We start from the raw sequence: 23700 nt of genomic DNA on the forward strand, positions 1-23700 counted from the left end.
AGGAAACCTGGCACCATCCCTGTAGGGATATTTTTCAGCGGCAGGGACTGGGAGTCTAGTCAGGATCGAGGGAAAGATGAACGAAGCAAAGTACAGATAGATCCTTGATGAAAACTTGCTCCAGAGCACCTCAGACTGGGGCGAATGTTCACCTTTTCAACAGGACAACGACCCAAAGCACACTGCCAAGACAAAGCAGGAGTGGCTTCGGGACAAGTCTCTGAATGTCCTTTAGTGGCTCAGCCAGGACCCGGACGTGAACCCGCTTTAACATCTCTGGAGATACCTGAAAATGACTGTGAAGCAACGCTCTCCATCCAACCTGACAGAGCTTGAGAGGATCTGCCCGAAAAGAATGGGAGAAACTCCCCAAATATAGGTGTGCCAAGCTTGTAGCATCATACCCAAGAAGACTCAAGGTTGTAATCGCTTCCAAATGTGTTTCAATAAAGTACTGACTAAAGGGTCTGAATACTTATGCAATTGTGATATTTCAGTTGTTTTTTTTAAATACATTTGCTAAAATGTTTAAACTTGTTTTTTTGTTTTGTCTATGGGTTTTGTGTGTAGATTGGTGAGGGGAAAAATCGATTACATTTTTTAAAATCTATTTAATCCATTTTAGAATAAGGCTGTAATGTAACAAAATGAGGAAAAAGTCAAGTGGTCTGAATACTTTCCGAATGTACTGTATACCATGCGTATCCTCTATATATGACTACTAAAACTTGAAACTTGTATTGTCTATTGCCTACCCAGCTCCCAGTTGGAATAGCTAACTACAGTTCTGTGTGTTAGCATTCAAAGAATTGGAACACACCAGGTGCTACAGCTACTAGCATATACAGTAGCTTGCTATCCTGGTTGTGGATCTACTCACCAGTCATACATCATATAGCATTCCGTAGCTAGCCACCTCAGGACAAAATCTATTCAGATACAACAGAAGTTCCAACTGTTAACATCAAATCCAATTTTATTAGTCACATGCGCCGAATACAACAGGTGGAGATCTTAGTGAAATACTTACTTACGAGCCCCTAACCAACAATGCAGTTTCAAAAGAATGCGGATAAGAATAAGAGATAAAAGTAACAAGTAAATAAAGAGCAGCTGTAAAATAACAATAGTGAGACTATATACAGTGGGGTACCAATACAGAGTCAATGTGCGGGGGCACCGTTAGTTGAGGTAGTATGTACATGTAGGTATAGTTATTCAAGTGACTATGCATAGACGACAACAGAGAGTAGCAGTGGTGTAAAGGGGGGGATGCAAATAGTCTGGGTAGCCATTTGAATAGATGTTCAGGAGTCTTATGGTTTGGGGGAAGATGCTGTTTAGAAGCCTCTTGGACCTAGACTTGGTGCTCCGGTACCGCTTGCCGTGCGGTAGCAGAAAGAACAGTCTATGACTAGGGTGGCTGGAGTCTTTGACAATTTTTAGGGCCTTCCTCTGACACCACCTGGTATAGATGTCCTGGATGGCAGGAAGCTTGGCCCCAGTGATGTACTGGGCTGTTCGCACTACCCTCTTTAGTGCCTTGCGGTCGGAGGCCGAGCAGTTGCCATACCAGGCAGTGATGCAACCTGTCAGGATGCTCTCGATAGTGCAGCTGTAGAACCTTTTTGAGGATCTGAGGACCCATGCCAAATCTTTTCAGTCTCCTGAGGGAAGAAGTTTTGTCGTGCCCTCTTCACAACTGTGTTGGTGTGCTTGGACCATGTTAGTTTGTTGCTGATGTGGACACCAAGGAACTTGAAGCTCTCAGCCTGCTCCACTGCAGCCCCATCAATGAGAATGGGGGAGTGCTCGGTCCTCTTTTTCCTGTAGTCCACAATCATCTCCTTTGTCTTGATCACATTGAGGGAGAGGTTGTTGTCCTGGCACCACATGGCCAGGTCTCTGGCCTCCTCCCTCTAGGCTGTCTCTTCGTTGTCGATGATCAGGCCTACCACTGTTGTCATCGGCAAATTTAATGATGGTGTTGGAGTCGTGCCTGGCCGTGCAGTCGTGAGTGAACAGGGAGTACAGGAGGAGACTGAGCACACACCCCTGAGGGGCCCCTGTCTTGAGGATCAGCATGGCGGATTTGTTGTTACCTACCCTTACCACCTGGGGGCGGCCCGTCAGGAAGTCCAGGATCCAGTTGCAGAAGGAGGTGTTTAGGAGGTGAATGTTGACCTGTTTAAAGGTCTTACTCACATTAGCTGCGGAGAGCGTGATCACACAGTCTTCCAGAACAGCTGGTGCTCTCATGCATGTTTCAGTGTTATTCGCCTCGAATCGAGCATAGAAGTAGTTTAGCTTGTCTGGTAGGCTCGTGTCACTGGGCAGCTCTCGACTGTGCTTCCCTTTGTAGTCTGTAATGGTTTGCAAGCACTTCCACATCCAACGAGTGTCAGAGCCTACAGTGGGGGAAAAAAGTATTTAGTCAGCCACCAATTGTGCAAGTTCTCCCACTTAAAAAGATGAGAGAGGCCTGTAATTTTCATCATATGTACACTTCAACGATGACAGACAAAATGAGAAAAAAAATCCAGAAAATCACATTGTAGGATTTTTAATTAATTTATTTGCAAATTATGGTGGAAAATAAGTATTTGGTCAATAACAAAAGTCTATCTCAATACTTTGTTATATACCCTTTGTTGGCAATGACACAGGTCAAACGTTTTCTGTAAGTCTTCACAAGGTTTTCACACACTGTTGCTGGTATTTTGGCCCATTCCGCCATGCAGATCTCCTCTAGAGCAGTGATGTTTTGGGGCTGTCGCTGGGCAACACTGACTTTCAACTCCCTCCAAAGATTTTCTATGGGGTTGAGATCTGGAGACTGGCTAGGCCACTCCAGGACCTTGAAATGCTTCGATACGAAGCCACTCCTTTGTTGCCCGGGTGGTGTGTTTGGGATCATTGTCATGCTGAAAGACCCAGCCATGTTTCATCTTCAATGCCCTTACTGATGGAAGGAGGTTTTCACTCAAAATCTCACGATACATGGCCCCATTCATTCTTTCCTTTACACGGATCAGTCGTCCTGGTCCCTTTGCAGAAAAACAGCCACAAAGCATGATGTTTCCACCCCCATGCTTCACAGTAGGTATGGTGTTCTTTGGATGCAACTCAGCATTCTTTGTCCTCCAAACACGACGAGTTGAGTTTTTACCAAAAAGTTATATTTTGGTTTCATCTGACCATATGACATTCTCCCAATCCTCTTCTGGATCATCTAAATGCTCTCTAGCAAACTTCAGATGGGCCTGGACATGTACTGGCTTAAGCAGGGGGACACGTCTGGCACTGCAGGATTTGAGTCCCTGGCGGCGTAGTGTGTTACTGATGGTAGGCTTTGTTACTTTGGTCCCAGCTCTCTGCAGGTCATTCACTAGGTCCCCCGTGTGGTTCTGGGATTTTTGCTCACCGTTCTTGTGATCATTTTGACCCCACGGGGTGGGATCTTGCGTGGAGCCCCAGATCGAGGGAGATTATCAGTGGTCTTGTATGTCTTCCATTTCCTAATAATTGCTCCCACAGTTGATTTCTTCAAACCAAGCTGCTTACCTATTGCAGATTCAGTCTTCCCAGCCTGGTGCAGGTCTACAATTTTGTTTCTGGTGTCCTTTGACAGCTCTTTGGTCTTGGCCATAGTGGAGTTTGGAGTGTGACTGTTTGAGGTTGTGGACAGGTGTCTTTTATACTGATAACAAGTTCAAACAGGTGCCATTAATACAGGTAACGAGTGGAGGACAGAGGAGCCTCTTAAAGAAGAAGTTACAGGTCTGTGAGTGTTACGCCCCTGAAAAAGGGGAGAAATAATCACGAGAGTGATACGGTATTATTTCCTCAGTGAGAACTTTTACTGTAATCATTTTACCAAAGTAACACATTTTACAAAAGTAACACATTTTACAAAACAACAGATCTACAGGAAAGAGCTAGTGTTATAGGGTACAAGGCTTATTCAAGTCACAACAGTATACACTGTAATTCACTGAAACATACACTCATTTCAATATAACTGTCAAGCACAACGTTTTAACTCAGTAAACCATAACTTAATTTATCAACAGTCAATAAAGTGTTTGAAAAACCCTTACACAAATAACACCGCAAAATATCTTATTAGCAACGCACATGTTCATTCACGATCGACATAAAATGGCAGCTACTCTCAGTACGAAGCTAGCTTTAGCTGCAACCGAGCAGGGCTCATATTACTCTGCAAACTTAACTCTAACTTCCTCAAGATGTTACTAAGACACACCTTAAACACTCTTGACATGTTAGCGAATTATTACATTTAAATGACTCTGTTTTCTCAATAACGTACCTGAAAAAGGGGAGAAATAATCACGAGAGTGATACGGTATTATTTCCTCAGTGAGAACTTTTACTGTAATGAGGAAAAGACCGTGATTTCCCCGCGAACTTGGGTGGAGACCAGAGCAATCGATCTCAGACTCATAGATTAAAGAGCATTTAGTAGATCACAGATTAACACTTTTCCCCTTCAATTAGGCACCACAAAATAAAGTAATCAATATAACGTTTACACATTCCATTTACAATTCTTACCTTTTGTACACTTGATGGATTTTAACTTTAACACAATTATGAATGTTGTCAATCTCTATCAACTAATACAGAATGCATTATCTTTTTAACCTTAGATGTTTTAAGATCCTCACATACTATGAACTTACTAATACTTTTTAATGTATAACAGGCTATGAGTATTTCCTTTAACCTGTCACATGAGAGCCAGAAATCTTGCTTGTTTGTAGGTGACCAAATACTTATTTTCCACCATAATTTGCAAATAAATTCATAAAAAATCCTACAATGTGATTTTCTGGATTTTTTTCTTCTCATTTTGTCTGTCATAGCTGACATGTACCTATGATGAAAATTACAGGCCTCTCTCATCTTTTTAACTGGGAGAACTTGCACAATTGGTGGCTGACTAAATACTTTTTTCCCCCACTGTATGTAGTACGATTTGACGTTAGTCCTGAATTGACGCTTTGCCTGTTTGATGGTTCGTCAGAGGGCATAGCGGGATTTCTTATAAGCTTCCGGGTTAGAGTCCCACTCCTTGAAAGCGGCAGCTCAAGCCTTTAGCTCAGTGTGGATGCTGCCTGTAATCCATGGCTTCTGGTTGGGGTATGTACGTACGGTCGCTGTGGAGACGACGTCATTGATGTGTACTCCTCAATTCCATCGGAGGAATCCCGGAACATATTCAAGTCTGTGCTAGCAAAACAGTCCTGTAGCTTAGCATCAGCTTCATCTGACCACTTTTTTATTGATCTCGTCACTGGTGCTTCCTGCTTTACTTTTTGCTTGTAATCAGGAATCAGGAGGATAGAATTATGGTCAGATTTTCCAAATGGAGGGCGAGGGTGAGCTTTGTATGCATTTCTGTGTAGGTGGTCCAGAGTTTTTTTTCCTCTGGTTGCACATCTTACATCTAGACGTTCCGCTAGCAGAACACCTGCTCCAATATCCAATGATGGGCGTGGCGCGAAATACAAACTCCCCGAAATTCCGAAAACTTCCATTTTTCAAACATATGACTATTTTACACCATTTTAAAGACAATACTCTCCTTTATCTAACCACACTGTCCGATTTCAAAAAGGCTTTACAGCAAAAGCAAAACATTAGATTATGTCAGCAGAGTACCCAGCCAGAAATAATCAGACACCCATTTTTCAAGCTAGCATATAATGTCACAAAAAACAAAACCACAGCTAAATGCAGCACTAACCTTTGATGATCTTCATCAGATGACACTCCTAGGACATTATGTTATACAATACATGCATGTTTTGTTCAATCAATTTCATATTTATATCAAAAAACAGCTTTTTACATTAGCATGTGACGTTCAGAACTAGCATTCCCACCGAACACTTCCGGTGAATTTACTAAATTACTCACGATAAACGTTCACAAAAAACATAATTATTTTAAGAATTATAGATACAGAACTCCTTTATGCAATCGCGGTGTCCGATTTTAAAATAGCTTTTCGGTGAAAGCACATTTTGCAATATTCTGAGTAGATAGCCCGGCCATCATGGCTAGCTATTTTGACACCCACCAAGTTTGGTACTCACCAAACTCAGATTTACTATAAGAAAAATTGGATTACCTTTGCTGTTCTTCGTCAGAATGCACTCCCAGGACTTCTACTTCATCACCCAATGTTGTTTTGGTTCCAAATAATCCATAGTTATATCCAAATAGCGGTGTTTTGTTGTGCGTTCAAGACACTATCCGAAGGGTAACGAAGGGTGACGCGCCCGGCGCGTATCGTGACAAAAAATTTTAAAATATTCTATTACCGTACTTCGAAGCATGTCAAACGCTGTTTAAAATCAATTTTTATGCAATTTTTCTCGTAAAAAAGCGATAATATTCTGACCAGGTCGTTGTTTTCGTTCAAAGACAGAGAAAGTAAAATGGACTCTTCACGCGCGCACCCGTCTCATTGTTCTCAGATCGACCACTTACCAAATGCGCTACTGTTTTTCAGCCAGAGACTGCAAAGTCATCATTCAACGTTCTGCCGCCTTCTGAGAGCCAATGGGAGCCTCAGGAAGTGTCACGTTACAGCAGAGATACTCTGTTTTGGATAGAGATGGCAAAGAAGGCCAAGAAATGGTCAGACAGGGTACTTCCTGTACAGAATCTTCTCAGGTTTTGGCCTGCCATTTGAGTTCTGTTATACTCACAGACACCATTCAAACAGTTTTAGAAACTTTGGAGTGTTTTCTATCCAAAGCTACTAATTATATGCATATTCTAGTTTCTGGGCAGGAGTAATAACCAGATTAAATCGGGTACGTTTTTTATCCGGCCGTGAAAATACTGCCCCCTATCCATAACAAGTTAACTTGCTGATAGAAATTTGGTAAAACTGATTTAAGTTTCCCTGCATTAAAGTCCCCGGCCACTAGGAGCGCCGCCTCTGGATGAACGTTTTCCTGTTTCTTATGGCGGTATACAGCTCATTGAGTGAGGTTTTAGTGCCAGCATCGGTCTGTGGTGGTATGTAAACAGCTACGAAGAATACAGATGAAAACTCTCTCGGTAGGTAGTGTGGTCTACAGCTTATCATGAGATACTCTACCTCAGGCGAGCAATAGCTCGAGACTCCCTTAGATATCGTGCACCAGCTGTTATTTACAAAAATACATAGTCCGCAGCCCCTTGTCTTACCAGACACCGCTGTTCTATCCTGCCGGTACATCGTATAACCAGCCAGCTGTATGTTGATATTGTCGTCGTTCAGCCACGACTCCGTGAAGCATAAGATGTTACAGTTTTTAATTTTAATACATGTATACAGAAGTTATAGTGACCAGTAGATAAATGGATACATTAGATACTTATGGTAAAGGTAATCAATGAACATCAGCGTAGTGGTAGTAATAAATCAAATCCAAAATAATTTTAGCAGCAGCGTTGGTGAGGGTGTGTGTATGTAAGTGTGTTGCGTCAGTGATGAGTATGTGAGTGAGGGTGTATATGAATGCGTGTATGTGAGTAAGATTGACAGTGAAGGTGTGTGCGTCTGAGTGGGTAGAGACCTGTGGATAGGCATAGAGTCAGTGTGTATAGGCTGTGGGGGACGGAGAGCAGTAGTTAGACATTACATTTGGAACACTTCCAATAAGTTCAACAGCCTTGTGAATCCTTTCAAACGCCTCATGGCTTCTCATTGACTGACCTCTTTGTATTTTCTGCGGTTCTCTAGATTTATTTGCAGCAATTAAGATTTCGATGAGGTGATGATATATTACTTGGAATCTATTAAACATATTTTTATCTCATTAGGGAAATACCAGTTGATCTAAAGGTTTGATTGTGGAAAAATACACAAGGGATAACATGTTTTTCGGACCGGTTTGTGTATTTCATCCACCTGAATGTCAAAGCCTTTGGCAGTAGTTGCCTAGCAGATTGTGTCCACAGTGGGAGGCTGACATGGGGTGTGGATGGGTGTGTTTGAACGGCCGGCTCTAGGCAGCATTTTAGAGTCAGTTTAGACCTTTAGACCAAGGCAAAACAGCAACCTATAGAATCTCCTAAACATTTCTAATCCTGATATTTTGTCATGCATTTTTCATACCTGTAAAGTGGCCTTGTGTCGAGCTGAATGTATATATTCAACATCATCTATTGTTTGATCTTGTTTTATGCATTTCTGTGATAACTGTTTACTCTATTACCTGTCTGTTCAATCTCTTATTCCCCTCCTCCTCTCTCTTAGGTCTGTCTGGTAACCCAGTGGATCTGGAGAAGCGCCACACAGCGTTTGGGAAGAACTTCATCCCTCCTAAAAAGCCTAAGTCTTTCCTCGCGCTGGTGTGGGAAGCTCTACAGGATGTTACTCTAATCATCCTGGAGATTGCTGCCGTCATCTCCCTGGGCCTGTCCTTCTACCACCCTCCCGGGGGAGATAGCGAACGTGAGTAGTACACCCTAATCCGGGGCAGTTAGAACAGGTGGGAGGGGTGGTGAGGGGGACTGGGGCATGAAGGGAGAATTGAGGGTTTGCAAATGTTTTCATTTCCTGTTCCACTGACCTGGTCGTGTTGTGGTATTGTTTGTATCACTGACCTGGTCGTGTTGAGGTCTTATATCACTGACCTGGTCGTGTTGTTTGTATCACTGACCTGGTCGTGTTGAGGTCTTATATCACTGACCTGGTCGTGTTGAGGTCTTATATCACTGACCTGGTCGTGTTGAGGTCTTATATCACTGACCTGGTCGTGTTGAGGTCTTATATCACTGACCTGGTCGTGTTGAGGTCTTATATCACTGACCTGGTCGTGTTGAGGTCTTATATCACTGACCTGGTCGTGTTGAGGTCTTATATCACTGACCTGGTCGTGTTGTGGTATTGTTTGTATCACTGACCTGGTCGTGTTGAGGTCTTATATCACTGACCTGGTCGTGTTGTGGTATTGTTTGTATCACTGACCTGGTCGTGTTGAGGTCTTATATCACTGACCTGGTCGTGTTGTGGTATTGTTTGTATCACTGACCTGGTCGTGTTGTGGTATTGTTTGTATCACTGACCTGGTCATGTTGTGTCATTGTTTGTATCACTGACCTGGTCTTGACATGATCATGTTGTGGTCCTGTGTTCTGCTTTCCCCAGTGTGTGGTGAGACAGCATCTGGAGTGGAGGATGAGGGCGAGGCGCAGGCGGGCTGGATCGAGGGCGCCGCCATCTTGTTCTCTGTTGCCATCGTTGTCTTGGTGACGGCGTTTAACGACTGGAGCAAGGAGAAGCAGTTCCGCGGGCTGCAGAGCCGCATCGAACAGGAGCAGAAGTTCACCGTCATCCGCAAAGGCCAGGTCATCCAGATCCCTGTGTCCGAACTAGTGACAGGAGACATCGCCCAGATCAAATATGGTAAGACATGGATCAGATAAAATAAGAGATGAAACGTGCTGTTGCATTCCCCTGACAGGATACAGTCAGACCTTGGTTCAAATACATGTGTATTTGTTATTTAAATACTTATTTTCTGTCTATTTGAATATTTTCAAATAACGTGGCCTTAATCAACTACTTCTTTTGGAAGTATTTGAAAGTATTTTCAAATAAATTACTATAAATAGTCTACTATTTGAAAGAATTTTCAAATACTTAGTTCCAAATAGGCCTACATTATCTAAAATACCAAACAGACCTGGTTCAAATGCATGGGAGTATTATTAAACTATACGCACTATGTATTTTAGTTTTTTTCAAATACATGCCAATACTTTACAAGTGTATTTCCAAATACATTTCAATATTCAACTACTTGTTTTGAAATAAAAATTATAAAAATACTTACTTCCAAGTGATTTTGAAAGTAATTGAAATACCCTAAATAATATTTGAACCCAGGTCTGGATACAATGAACCAATATGATGAGGTAACACATTGACCAAATATACAAAGGTACGGAATATGGTGAGACATTGTATATCACAGTCATATAACTGTGTAACTGTTTCCTAGGTGATCTGCTGCCAGCTGATGGTATCCTGATCCAGGGCAACGACCTGAAGATTGACGAAAGCTCTCTGACCGGTGAATCAGACCAAGTCAGGAAGTCCCTCGAGAAAGACCCCATGCTGCTGTCCGGTGAGAGTGCCTATTCATAATATCACTATTATCAGACATTCAATATCCCAGTTAGGACCTCAATTGTTTTAAATTATAATATATGTCGTGTGATACAGTATGGAGACTGAAAATTGAGGACACAATGGAATAACATACAGTACAGTTATTCATACATACAGTACAGTTATTCATACATATAGCACAGTTATGACCTTTCTGTTAATGTTCTAGTATCTAATTTATCTTATCTCTCTCTCTCTCTCCTTCCCAACTCTCTTCTTATCCTCTCTCTTTCTCCCCCTTCATCCTCCAGGCACCCATGTGATGGAGGGATCAGGTAGAATGGTGGTGTCTGCAGTGGGTCTCAACTCCCAGACTGGAATCATCTTCACTCTGCTGGGGGCGGGAGATGGCGACGAGGAAAAGAAGATCAAGAAAGGTAAGAGATCGGGGGGGGACAAATGCACATCGCCATGGTAACAGTTCACAGAGAGTCAGTGACTGGCTTTTTCCCCAATCTGTCTCCTGTGTGTGTGTTTCTATCTACCGAGCTATCCTTGTCTTTCTACGTGAGCGCTCTGTTTGCTGGTTCCCTGAGGTAAGATTCTAGTAGAAGAATGAGTTACTCCAGTCTGTTGAACTCTAGAACGATCTAAAGGAAAATGGAACAGCCATGATAAACTCTGTACCATGGAGGCCAGAGGTTCCATTCAGTTTCATTGACATCGCTGTCCTATCCTTATTTATCTAATCCCTGGTGTTAGTTTTCACATCCAAACCGAGGCCCTTTCTAGACCACTCCTTCCCAGGAGTGGTTCTGTTCTGTTCATGGATGATTGGGTGGTCATTCTATGCCCGTACCACAGACCCACTGTCAGGAAAAATGGATTTCCACACTTTCTTTCATCCCTCCCTTTCGGATCTGTTCTAATTAAACAAGCAACACTAAGGAACCAGTACAGTTAATCTACATATATATCTACATGGTCTCTAATGAGCTTGTGTTCCATACTAACACTTAGTTGGGTATTCTTTTCTGTTTGGTAAGACTTTTTTTGCTAAGATTTCTGTTTTTCAGGCATTCATTCTAAAGGGGCTGAATGTGCCAGCTCAGAGGAGGGAGCTGCAAGACAATGACTCATTCCAATTGGCATCTTTAGTCATCACAAAATTAGACTGTGATTTCAAATGTTCATGAAACTGTTGAGCGCAGCCATTATGACCTTAATGTTATGGGTTTATTAGAGTAGATCAGAGCAAGTAAAGGCTAGTTAGTTGCACATGCACACACTGGCTGCAGCACAGGCAAGCACACTGGGTGTTGAACTGTCTGTCTTCCTCTGAGACGGGTGTATACAGCGAGGATGGAGGAAGAGGGCAGACATACTTAGAAGCACACACAAGAGCCCAGTGTCACCAGTAACAGATCCTGCTGTCTGTGGATGGATGCTCTACTTTACTCTACAGCCTTAAACCAACTAGTGGTCTCTCTCCTCTGACGGCCCGTTCCAGCCCCCAACACACACTTGAATTTATATTGTTTTGATCTTCTGTTCGTTTTGGTTTTATGATTTTTTTTATTTCTTTTAAGCCATGTTATCAGCATTCCGCACTCTCTCTCTGTCTGAACAGGTAAAAAACAAGGACCCCCCGAAAATCGCAACAAAGGTAACCCCTCCCTCCATCCCTCCCTCTCCCCTTCCATTCAGCAGCAGTCTGGGAGTTTCGTGTCAGTCTTATGCACTCTTTTCTCTCCCTCTCTCTCTCTCTCTCATGCTCTCGCTTCCCTCCACCTTCTGAAAAGGGGAGGTTCTTCTCGCCTTGCTTTACCTGTGAAAGGATGCAACTCTCACCTGCCACTGGTCCCCAGAGAGAGAAGTGGGGTTAGCCGTCAATGCCACTATTGTAGACCGATATCCATCTCAAGGCTACCTAGGGTTAGCATTCAGCACTACTGTTGTAGACTATATCCTTCAGAGCTATGAGGGGTTAGTATAACACAACTGTAGTCAATCTTTATCAATCACAGAGCTTCCCAGGAGTATCCTTCTTTATCCTTCTGTTGTAGACTCCTGCAGGTATATCCGTCCGAGCTATATGGGGTTAAAATAATAACACAACAACTCCAGTAGATTTGTATCCCTTCTAGGGCTAAATGGGGTTAGCTTTACCTCAATCACAGAGCTGCAAAAGGGTTAGTTCTACTAACCCCAAATAGGAAGTTTCATCCTCACATGCTATGTTTAGATAGACACCCGGGGTGTTGTAGCTCCTACAGCTCGCCTGGCCTGGACCGCTCCACCCTCCATGTGACGTGTCATCCAGAACTCATCCAAGCTGTCTCCCCCCCTCACTCAGCCTCCCAGGGCCTGAGCATCTGCTGCTCACAGACCCTCCCCAGCCCTCCTGCCCTCTCCTCTCTCCTTCCCCTCGCCCTTGACCTTTCACTAGTAAACAGCTTCTCTCCTCTCCAGCATGGAGCGGTAGCTAATGCTAGAGTAGGACAACATTAAATTAATAGGGACAGATCCACCCAACCTGCATTCACAACATGAAATGTATATTCTGAAAATGTCCACATACTGATGTGTAGTTTATCCAGTGTAGTAGCTTTATGGATGCCAAGTAATCTCTGGCTCCTGAGAGTAAATGGAATAGGAGTGGTAGGACCCCTGATATCATGTTTCAGTATCTGGAAATTTGGTAATAGTTTTTGGGCTTAGTTTAAAAAAGAAGGGATCTAAACAGAATTATAATAGACATTCTACATATAATTATAATCTAAATTCTTCTATTCTATCTATCCAATGCTAACTTCAAAACTAGGGTCAAGGAGTTAGGGAGACTGTACAAACTCTGGCAAGTGGCTCATTGTGGGAGTTGCACCCTGACATTATCAATGGGCTGTGGATTGTTGTCTGTTCTGTTTTCCTATTCTGTTTCTTTTCTCTCACTGTTGCCTCTTTCCAGGATGTTGCTCAGGACCTCATGCTGTCTCGTACTCTCTTCTCGCGATCACTGTTTGACTCTACCTCTCTTTATTTATTTTTCTGTCTCTTTCGCAAAAAAAACTACCTCTGGAGGTGCAGCCTCGTCTTCTACCTCATAATTTTATTTTTGTGGTGGTTGTATCTCTGCTTTGTTTTTTGTTCTCTTTTTTTCAGTTTGTCAGTTTCTTTGAGTTTTTTTGAGGGGTAAAACACTCGCACCCCCCCCCCCCCCTCCCTCGTCGTGGTCCGTGCTGCGTCTGTAAGTGCTGTGCATCCGTCAGTGAGTCAGTCCGTCCGTCCGTGCGTGCGTCAGTCTGCCAGTCCAGTCAGTGTGTGGCTGTGTTCAGTCTGATGGGTCTGGTCTAATGGGTTTTATGTTAGGACTGACTCAGTATCCCCTGATTGGTGGCCTATTCTCAGGGGTGGCAGAGTCACTATGCTCAATACAAGGGGCTTCAAGTACAGACATTTTAGGAGTGTGAGAAAAAAACATTACAGCAAAAATGACATGGGTACAAAATGATCCAACTAGATTGTGAATGTACTTTAAATTCACTGGTGTTGAGTTTGCATGGGCCACAAATAGAATCCATAGCAATGCATATGACACTGATTACCATAGAATACTGATCTTTTATTTGACCACCTTTATTATACTCGCCCTTAGATATTGTGGACTATTTCTACTGGAAAAGAGACAGAGCTAGAGAACAAACAGAGCGAATATAAGATATTGAAGTGGTGAAATGCAAATATTTTATTTGCATTTGTAAAACATGACTGCAAAGGAACCATTGTAGAATTTACAACCTGTACTTCGATGTTCTGAAAATATTCTCTGTTAAATGTATGATGTAAAACCAAAAACCATCTCCATAGACTCTTCTTGGCACATTTCCATGGAGACTTACCCCCACACCAGTGTTTCGGCTGTGTTTTATGTTAATGTGAACTCTAGTGTAATTGTGTTTCCATCAGGAGAGTCACACTAAAGACTTGGGGAGAGCAGAATCAACAACCTCTGCATCATCAAGACAGTTGCTATGCGAAAAGGTGTTCACAGTTAGCCATAGTAAATGCTGGCTGAAAGGTACCAGGGGCCTGGCTTTGGCCCCAGGTGAAAGCAAGTCCTCCAGAGCCATGGCCCAGTGAGACACGGGTTCCGGCCCACATAGATGGACACAGAAAAATCTGAGCGTTTTGGGTGAAACACTGGGGTAAATCCTGTATGGAAATGCGCCATCTGGGAGAAGTTGTATAGCGTTAAATTGCTGCTACAAATCAGTTTTGTATTGTTAAATCCTTACTTTTATCTCAAGCATTTCCTGATGAATTCTGTGCTGTGTGTTTACTCTTTCCAACACTTCCCTGCTTTCGTTAATGTTTAATTTATGCATTAGAGTATTTAAACAATCAATCAGTTAATTATTGAGTACTAATTTTACTTTAATGAAGAATAAATCGCATTTGCTGAACTCTCCATCAAACTGACCGCTAACAACAAATAATAACATCAGTGTTGATCACAAGGGATCTGTTCTGGTTTAAGAGATTAAATGATCCACATGGTTTAGTGGATCACTGCTCAGGACCTGAGTCTGGTGGTCTGGTGACCGTGTTTCTGTCTCTCTTCCAACCGGAACTGAACCACAACCCCTCGATCCTCCTTCCTCCTGCCTCCTCCTTTTTGGAATGTCTGTTCCCTCTCCTCTCCCCAACCCCCCCAAAAATCTCACTACCAACCATCTCCAACCTCCTATCACTACCCTCTTTACCCTCCCCAAACTTTTTCACCACCACTAATTGCCCTCCTCCACCCCCACCACCCTCTTCCCACCACCCCCTCTCTACCCTACCTATTTCCCCATCCATCTACCCTGTCCCATAGCTAAGACCCAGGACGGCATTGCCCTGGAGATCCAGCCCCTGAAGAGTGAGGTTGAGTCCGAGGAGAAGGAGCCGGAGGTGGAGGTCAAACAGGTGAAGAGGGTTCAGATCACCAAGAAGGAGAAGTCTGTGCTGCAGGGCAAACTCACCAAACTGGCTGTGCTAATCGGGAAGGCAGGTAAGGTCAGAGGCAGAGATGCACGTGCACACAGACCTACACAGGCACACACACACAGACATTGCAGATCGGGAAGGCAGGTAAGGTCAGGGGCAGACCTACACAGGCGCACACAGACCTACACAGGCGCACACACACATAGACATTGCAGATCGGGAAGGCAGGTAAGAATAGAGGTCTTAAAAACATTACATTTACATTTACATTTTAGTCATTTAGCAGACACTCTTATCCAGAGCGACTTACAGTAGTGAATGCATACATTTCATAATTTTTTTCCCCGTACTGGTCCCCCGTGGGAATCGAACCCACAACCCTGGCGTTGCAAACACCATGCTCTACCAACTGAGCCACACGGGACCTGACACACGTACACACAGGTGTACATACAGATGTAAAATCGTAATTTGAGCCAGTTTGCTACAGCGGGAAAATAATCCTGCAGCAACAGGAAATGTGAATTATTATGTGGATTATAACCAATAGACATTTTTGTAGGGGTTAAAACATTTTTTGTGAGGGCCGATCAAGTATGAAATTTCAGTGGAAATTCCAAACTTTGGAAGCCTTTTTAAACCTGAAATACAATACAAGTTTAAAGTGTCCTCCTGCAACAGGGTGATCAAATTAAGGTCCTACATCTGTACATGCCTGCTCCTGGATTTGACCGCCAGATAGAAACAGTATACTTTGTTTCTTTTGCCCAGGTCTGATCATGTCAGCAGTGACGGTGATCATTCTCATTCTGTACTTCGTGATTGACACGTTCGGGGTACAGGGTCGCCCATGGCTGAAGGAGTGTACCCCCATCTATATCCAGTACTTTGTCAAGTTCTTCATCATCGGAGTCACTGTGCTGGTGGTGGCTGTGCCTGAGGGGCTGCCTCTAGCCGTCACCATCTCTCTGGCCTACTCTGTCAAGGTACACTCAAACCAATACGCACACGGTGCTGGTAGTGGCAGTGCCAGAGGGGCTGTCGCTAGCTGCCACCATCTCCCAGACTTACTCTGTCAGGTCACACACACACAGCACTGACCTCTAATGTCTGTCTTGTCCCCTGTGTAGAAAATGATGAAAGACAATAACCTGGTGCGTCACCTGGATGCGTGTGAGACAATGGGGAACGCTACGACCATCTGCTCCGACAAGACAGGCACCCTCACCATGAACCGTATGACCGTGGTGCAGGCCTACTTGGGAGACACACACTACAAGAAAGTACCAGAACCCGACGTCATCAAACCATCAACAATGGAAGTCCTGGTCAACAGCATCGCCATCAACTCAGCCTATACTACTAAGATCCTGGTGAGAGAGAGAGAGATGCACACACACACACTGTATACTTACACACCCATCCTCAAATGCATAAATTGAACGAGCACTCACAATAAACCTTCACCGCTCACTCTCACACACGCACACACAAACACACCCATCCTTAAGTGAGGCACTTGAAGCACACGCTAATATCGTCCCAGTCTTCAGTAAAGATGGTCCATAATAACATTCCAGGAACATGATACTGCTTTCTATCTATTCATTCATCAGCCCATCAATACCACCAGATAATCACATAAGACTGAAGATACAGGCTTTAAATAGCCCTTAGGAGAATCCCTCACTCATCTTCGTTCATTCCTTGGACCATAGCGCCTCGACATTTGGAGCTTCATGTCATATGTACGCAGTGTGTGCACATCCTTACAAATGCATAGTCTTCTTCTCTAGTGCATATCTTCATGGTTCCTTTTACACTCTGTAGGATGCACATCTCAATGTTCCTTTAACTGTATGTCTTCTTCATGAACTATACATGTTTGTAGCATACAGTAGGTAGGGTGTGTTTAACGTTTTGTTTGTTTCTCCAGTCTCCAGAAAAGGAGGGAGGTCTGCCCCGCCACGTTGGCAACAAGACAGAATGCTCCCTATTGGGCTTTGTGCTGGAACTGAAGAGGGACTACCAGCCAATCAGGGACGAGATTCCTGAGGAGAAACTGTACAAGGTGTGTAGCTGCTTCAAAATTATATCAATGAAGATAAATGTGCAATCTGTAACTTATTTAACTTTTATATATGTGTGTTCTGTGTGGCTCCAAGACTAAATTTACAAATAACCTACTGCCCGTTATTCCTACAGAAAGTAGTGTACTATAGTAATATAGCATATTGTGATAATATGGGAGTTATAACTAACTGAGAGGTGTGTTTCCAGGTGTACACCTTCAACTCATCCCGTAAGAGCATGAGCACGGTGCTGAAGAACACCGACGGTAGCGGCTTTCGCATGTACAGCAAGGGAGCCTCCGAGATCGTCCTACGCAAGTACAGAAGGGAGGGAGAGGGGGAGGGAGGAAGGGATTGGTCATATCTTTCGTTGATGAATGGATACACCAAGATAGGAGGGGGAGGATGATCAAGTCCATCTTTCTATCTTTCCTCCCCCTCCCCTCGTCCCCCACCCCTCCTCCCCCTCCTACCCTCCTACTCCCCTCCTCTTCCTTCCCTCCTCGCTCTCTAGATGTTCCCGTATCCTGGACACGAACGGGGAGCCACGTATCTTCAAGCCTAAGGACCGTGATGAGATGGTGAAGGTGGTGATTGAGCCCATGGCCTGTGACGGTCTAAGGACCATCTGTGTGGCCTACAGGGACTTCCCTGCCGAGGCAGGAGAACCAAACTGGGACAACGAGGCCGATATCCTCAACGAGCTCACCTGCATCTGTGTGGTCGGCATTGAGGACCCCGTCAGACCTGAGGTGAGACATGGACAGACGCATTCTGCCTGAACAAAACAAGCTCTGGTGGACACCCTCTAACTGATCAGAAAGTGCATAAATATACACTACCAGTCAAAAGTTTGGACACCTACTCTTTCAAGGGTTTTTCTTTATTTTTTATATTTTCCACATTGTAGAATAATAGTGAAGACATAAAAACTATGAAATAACACATATGGAATCATGTAGTAACCAAATAAGTGTTAAACAAATAAAAATATATTTTATATTTGAGATTCTTCAAAGTAGCTACCCTTTGCCTTGATGACAGCTTTGCACACTCTTGGCATTCTCTCAACCAGCTTCATGAGGCAGTCACCTGGAATGCATTTCAATTAATAGGTGTTGTCACGTCCTGACCAGTAAAAGGGGTTATTTGTTCTTATAGTTTGGTCAGGACGTGGCAGGGGGTATTTGTTTTATGTGGTTCAGGGTGTGTTTGTGTATGTGTTCATGTAGAGGGGGTATTTGGTTTATATGGTTTGGGGTGGTTATGTATGTAGAGGGGTATTTGATTTATTAGTCCAGGGTTTTGGTTATTGTTCTATGTTAGTTTATTTCTATGTTCAGTCTAGGGTATTGTATTTCTATGTTTAGGTAATGGGGATTGGGGCCTTCAATTGGAGGCAGCTGTCTATTGTTGCCTCTGATTGAAGGTCCTATATATAGGTATGTGTTTGTCATGGGATTTTGTGGGAGATTGTTGCTGTGTATAGCTTTGTGCCTTACCGGCCTGTTCTTTGTCGTCGTGTTTTTTGTATACGTGTTTGTTTTGGTTTTTTCCTTCTTTATCCTTTAATAAAAGAAGATGAGTATACATTTTCCCGCTGCGTCTTGGTCTAAACCCTACGACAACCGTGACAGGTGTGCCTTATTTAAAGTTAATTTGTGGAAGTCTTTCCTTCTTAATGCGTTTGAGCCAATCAGCTGTGTTGTGACAAGGTAGGGGTGGTATACAGAAGATAGCCATATTTGGTGAAAGACCAAGTCCATATTATGGCAAGAACAGCTCAAATAAGCAAAGAGAAATGACAGTCCATCATCACTTTAAGACATGAAGGTCAGTCAATTGGGAAAACCCCGAGGGCTCTCCACGGTCAGGGCGTGACAAATGAACTGTTTTGCTGCAGTGTGACTCAAACATCTGATCCCCATTAAATATATTGAATTAGCTCAGGAACCTGCTGGCTGCAGTCATATGATATCATATTGACCGCAGAAGTCAATGAGAGGAACAATTTGAGAGCCACTTATAAGTGCATGATGACCAAGAACTATAGACGAGGTATATCTTATATTATTAACTGGGTGGTTTGAGACCTGAATACTGATTGGCTGACAGTCATGGTATCAGACCATATACCATATGTATGGCAAAACATTTATTTTTACTGCTCTAATTACGTTGGTAACCAGTTTATAATAGCAATAAGGCACCTAAGGGCTGTGTCCAGGTACTCCGCGTTGCGTCGTGCAAAAAACAGCCCATAGTCCTGGTATATTGGCCATATCAAATCAACTTTATTTGTCACATACACATGGTTAGCAGGTGTTAATGCAAGTGTAGCGAAATGCTTGTGCTTCTAGTTCCGACCATGCAGTAATATCTAACAAGTAATCTACCAATTCCACAACAACTACGTTGTACACACAAGTGTAAAGGAATGAGTACAAATATGTACATAATCTATAAATGAGTGATGGCCGGACGGCGTAGGCAAGATGTAATAGATGGTAATAATAGATGGTAATAGATGGTATGGAGTACAGTATATATATATATATATATATGAGATGAGTATTGTAGGGTATGAAAACATATAAAGCGGCATTGTTTAATATGGCTAGTGATACATTACATCAGGATGGCATAGAGTACAGTATATACATATGAGATGAGTAATGTAGGTTATGAAAACATTATATAAAGTGGCATTGTTTAAAGTGGCTAGTGATACATTTATTACATCAAGATGCAGTAGATGGTATAGCGTACAGTATATACATATGAGATGAATAATGTAGGCTATGTAAACATTATCTAGTATAAATAATATAAAGTGGCAAGTGATAAATTGATTACATCAATTTTCCCATTACTAAAGTGGCTTGAGTTGAGTCAGTATGTTGGCAGCAGCCACTCAATGTTAGTGATGGCTGTTTAACAGTCTGATGGCCTTGAGATAGAAGCTGTTTTTCAGTCTCTCGGTTCCAGCTTTGATGCACCTGTACTGACCTCGCCTTCTGAATGATAGCGGGGTGAACAGGCAGTGGCTCGGGTGGTTGCTGTCCTTGATGATCTTTTTGGCCTTCCTGTGACATCGGGTGGTGTAGGTGTCCTGAAGGGCAGGTAGTTTGCACCCGGTGATGCGTTGTGCAGACCGCACCACCCTCTGGAGAGCCTTCCGGTTATGGGCGGAGCAGCTGCCGTAACAGGCGGTGATACACCCCGACAGGATGCGCTCAATTGTGCATCTGTAAAAGTTTGAGTGTTTTTGGTGACAAGCCGAATTTCTTCAACCTCCTGAGGTTGAAGAGGCGCTGCTGCGCCTTCTTCACCACGCTGTCTGTGTGGGTGGACCATTTCAGTTTGTCCGTGATGTGTATGCCGAGGAACTTAAAACTCTCCACCCTCTCGACTACTGTCCCGTCAATGTAGATAGGGGGGTGCTCCCTCTGCTGTTTCCTGAAGTCCACGATCATCTCTTTTGTCTTTTTGACATTGAGTGCGAGGTTATTTTCCTGACACCACACTCCGAGGGCCCTCACCTCCTCCCTGTAGGCCATCTCATCATTGTTGGTAATCAAGCCTACCACTGTAGTGTCGTCTGCAAACTTGATGATTGAGTTGGAGGCGTGCATGGCCACGCAGTCGTGGGTGAACAGGGAGTACAGGAGAGGGCTGAGAACGCACCCTTGTGGGGACCCAGTGTTGAGGATCAGCGGGGTGGAGATGTTGTTACCTACCCTCACCACCTGGGGGCGGCCCGTCAGGAAGTCCAGGACCCAGTTGCACAGTGCGAGGTCGAGACCCAGGGTCTCGAGCTTAATGACGAGTTTGGAGGGTACTATGGTGTTAAATGCTGAGCTGTAATGAACAGCATTCTTTCATAGGTATTCCTCTTGTCCAGATGGGTTAGGGCAGTGTGCAGTGTGATGGCGATTGTGTCGTCTGTGGACCTATTGGGTCGGTAAGCAAATTGGAGTGGGTCTAGGGTGTCAGGTAGGGTGGAGGTGATATGGTCCTTGACTAGTCTCTCAAAGCACTTCATGATGACGGAAGTGAGTGCTCCAGGGCGGTAGTCATTTAGCTCAGTTACCTTAGCTTTCTTGGGAACAGGAACAATGGTGGCCCTCTTGAAGCATGTGGGGACAACAGACTGGGATAAGGATCGATTGAATATGTCTGTAAACACACCAGCCAGCTGGTCTGCGCATGCTCTGAGGACGTGGCCGGGGATGCCGTCTGGGCCTGCAGCCTTGCGAGGGTTAACACGTTTACATGTTTTACTCACGTTGGCTGCAGTGAAGGAGAGCCTTCAGGTTTTGGTAGCGGGCCGTGTTTGTGGCACTGTATTGTCCTCAAAGCGAGCAAAAAAGTTGGTTAGTCTGTCTGGAGCAAGGCATCGTGATCCGCGACGGTGCTGATTTTTCTTTTGTATACCACACCTCTGGCCTTTTCTTAAATAAGAGACTGGGTGCATATGACACTGATATGAACAATGTATCATATTAAATAGTTAAAATCAGTGTCATAAGGCCAGTGATGCAGTGATCTAAGTTCTGCTATGCTACGATAACTGCAGGCAGCCAGTATCTATATAGAGAGATGGTGTTTAACGGAAAAGCTAATCTGCACACACAGACACATGCTCAGTCTCTCTCTCTCTCTCACACACACACACACACACACACACACACACACACACACACACACACACACACACACACACACACACACACACACACACACACATCACACGTAAGTGTAGCCAATTGAGTGAGATGAACACTCATGTTCAACCCTCCTCACTCCACTGCGGCCCTAGAGAACTGAAATGGCCCTCTTGTCTCCTAAAGAGTCTTCTCTGTAGCCCCAGCCAGAGTCCGTGAACCTGCGAATTACAATGTAAATGTAATATCAACAAGCTTTTGGTGCCAATATGGCGGACAGTGTGCTGAACACTGTGCTGGTGAAAACAGCATTATGAATCCTGCTGATACAGCCATTTTAAAGAGTGTGGCTGTAACAAATTAGCTAGTTTCTTGCTCCACCCGACCGCCACTTGCTGTGTCTTTCACATGACTCACTGATAGTCATTAGACTTCTGAATGTCAAGCTGCAGCAGATAACATAGTGGATGGAAATAGCTTTGTAGCCAGCGGGTGACAGACACTCTACCAGTTCCCAATAGGGTTGGAAGGGAAGGGCTGCTAGCGGAAAGGGACTGTACTGTAGCAGCCATGCTAGGATATTTATAATGGCTGTGCACTTTAGCGCTGATATTTACCTGACAGCAGCGTCTCTGAAATGAGCTTCTGGTATGTAGAATATTCACTAATATCATCCATTAATAATGGAGATGAGGCACCCTTCATTACCATGATAGATGGGGAAAGAACACCTGCGTCATTTTATTATTCAAATGCATTACTGAGGGAAAATGCAAAGCATAAGAGATGTTATCATGGTTCAAACTAAAGGCCAAAGATGTGGGTGACTGTTTGGGGAACATTGAAGAGTTAGCGATTGTAGGTCTGTGAGTGGATGTTTACATGAGGTGGTCTGCCAGTGCTAGTGTGGGAGCATTCCACCATAGTGGGTTATTTATTTCCTTAGGATTCTGTGTTATTGTGGGGGGTGGGGGGTGGGGGGAGGGTTGTGTAGACAGTGTAGCTACACGTTTAGTGGTTTGTGTGAGGGCAGGCGGGGTGGGGGAAGGGGTTGGGGGCTCAGCGGTGTGATTGACAGGCAGACGTCTGTGGGGGGTTTCTAATGATCTATAAATAAGTGATCTAATTGGTCTAATGAGGAGTGACTCATCACATAGCTGAGGGTGGATAATTACACAAGATTTCACTCAGACACACAGAGAGAGACTCACACGCACAGAGGGTTGAGAGGTCGCGCTGGAATGAGCAGAAGCTGTCAGGGATTCACACTGTCGTGCTGAGAGAGGGAGACGAAAATAACCTGCGACACTGTTACTGAGATCAACGGTGGTACAAAATGGAGTAGGAAAGTGTGGAGGGGAATACACATACAGAATACACTCAGATACACGCATACCTTACACACACTGGTCTGAGATCAGCACTGGTACTATACCAATAAATGTATTTTTCATTTTTAAGTGGACATATAACTACACAATACTAGATGACCAATGTCCTTGTAGTGAACTTATTCATGACTCTCTCCTCCCTCCCCTAAAGGTACCTGATGCTATCCTAAAGTGCCAGAGGGCTGGCATCACCGTGCGCATGGTTACCGGGGACAACATCAACACCGCCCGTGCCATAGCAACCAAGTGTGGCATCCTGTTGCCGGGCGAGGACTTCCTGTGTCTGGAGGGCAAAGAGTTCAACCAGCTGATCCGTAATGACCAGGGAGAGGTGAGACACACCACAGGACTTTTATTTTGAAAGGGGGACTTTTATAATTATATAATAGAGGTGAGACCGGCATGGGGACGTAAATTATATAGTAGTAGAGATATAG

General features: G+C 43.9%; 1 protein-coding gene across 6 annotated transcripts in view; it reads left to right on the top strand.

Annotated features, from left to right (window-relative positions):
• LOC106583499 (plasma membrane calcium-transporting ATPase 1) overlaps positions 1 to 23700 on the top strand; it is a 156675-nt gene that overhangs the window by 88793 nt on the left and 44182 nt on the right. For 4 of the 6 annotated variants that reach the window (XM_045705779.1, XM_014167745.2, XM_014167744.2 and 1 more), the window contains 12 exons: positions 8285 to 8482; positions 9179 to 9436; positions 10035 to 10160; positions 10456 to 10581; positions 11775 to 11810; positions 15021 to 15197; positions 15905 to 16119; positions 16264 to 16506; positions 17070 to 17204; positions 17414 to 17523; positions 17720 to 17957; positions 23415 to 23594. In XM_045705779.1, the coding sequence (XP_045561735.1) occupies positions 8285 to 8482; positions 9179 to 9436; positions 10035 to 10160; positions 10456 to 10581; positions 11775 to 11810; positions 15021 to 15197; positions 15905 to 16119; positions 16264 to 16506; positions 17070 to 17204; positions 17414 to 17523; positions 17720 to 17957; positions 23415 to 23594 (2042 nt within the window). The remainder of the gene's footprint in view (positions 1 to 8284; positions 8483 to 9178; positions 9437 to 10034; positions 10161 to 10455; positions 10582 to 11774; positions 11811 to 15020; positions 15198 to 15904; positions 16120 to 16263; positions 16507 to 17069; positions 17205 to 17413; positions 17524 to 17719; positions 17958 to 23414; positions 23595 to 23700) is intronic. The other 2 variants (XM_045705778.1, XM_014167746.2) reach the window with 1 other exon arrangement.

Source organism: Salmo salar, chromosome ssa22 (assembly GCF_905237065.1).
Source record: "Salmo salar chromosome ssa22, Ssal_v3.1, whole genome shotgun sequence".
NCBI classification, from domain to species: domain Eukaryota; kingdom Metazoa; phylum Chordata; class Actinopteri; order Salmoniformes; family Salmonidae; genus Salmo; species Salmo salar.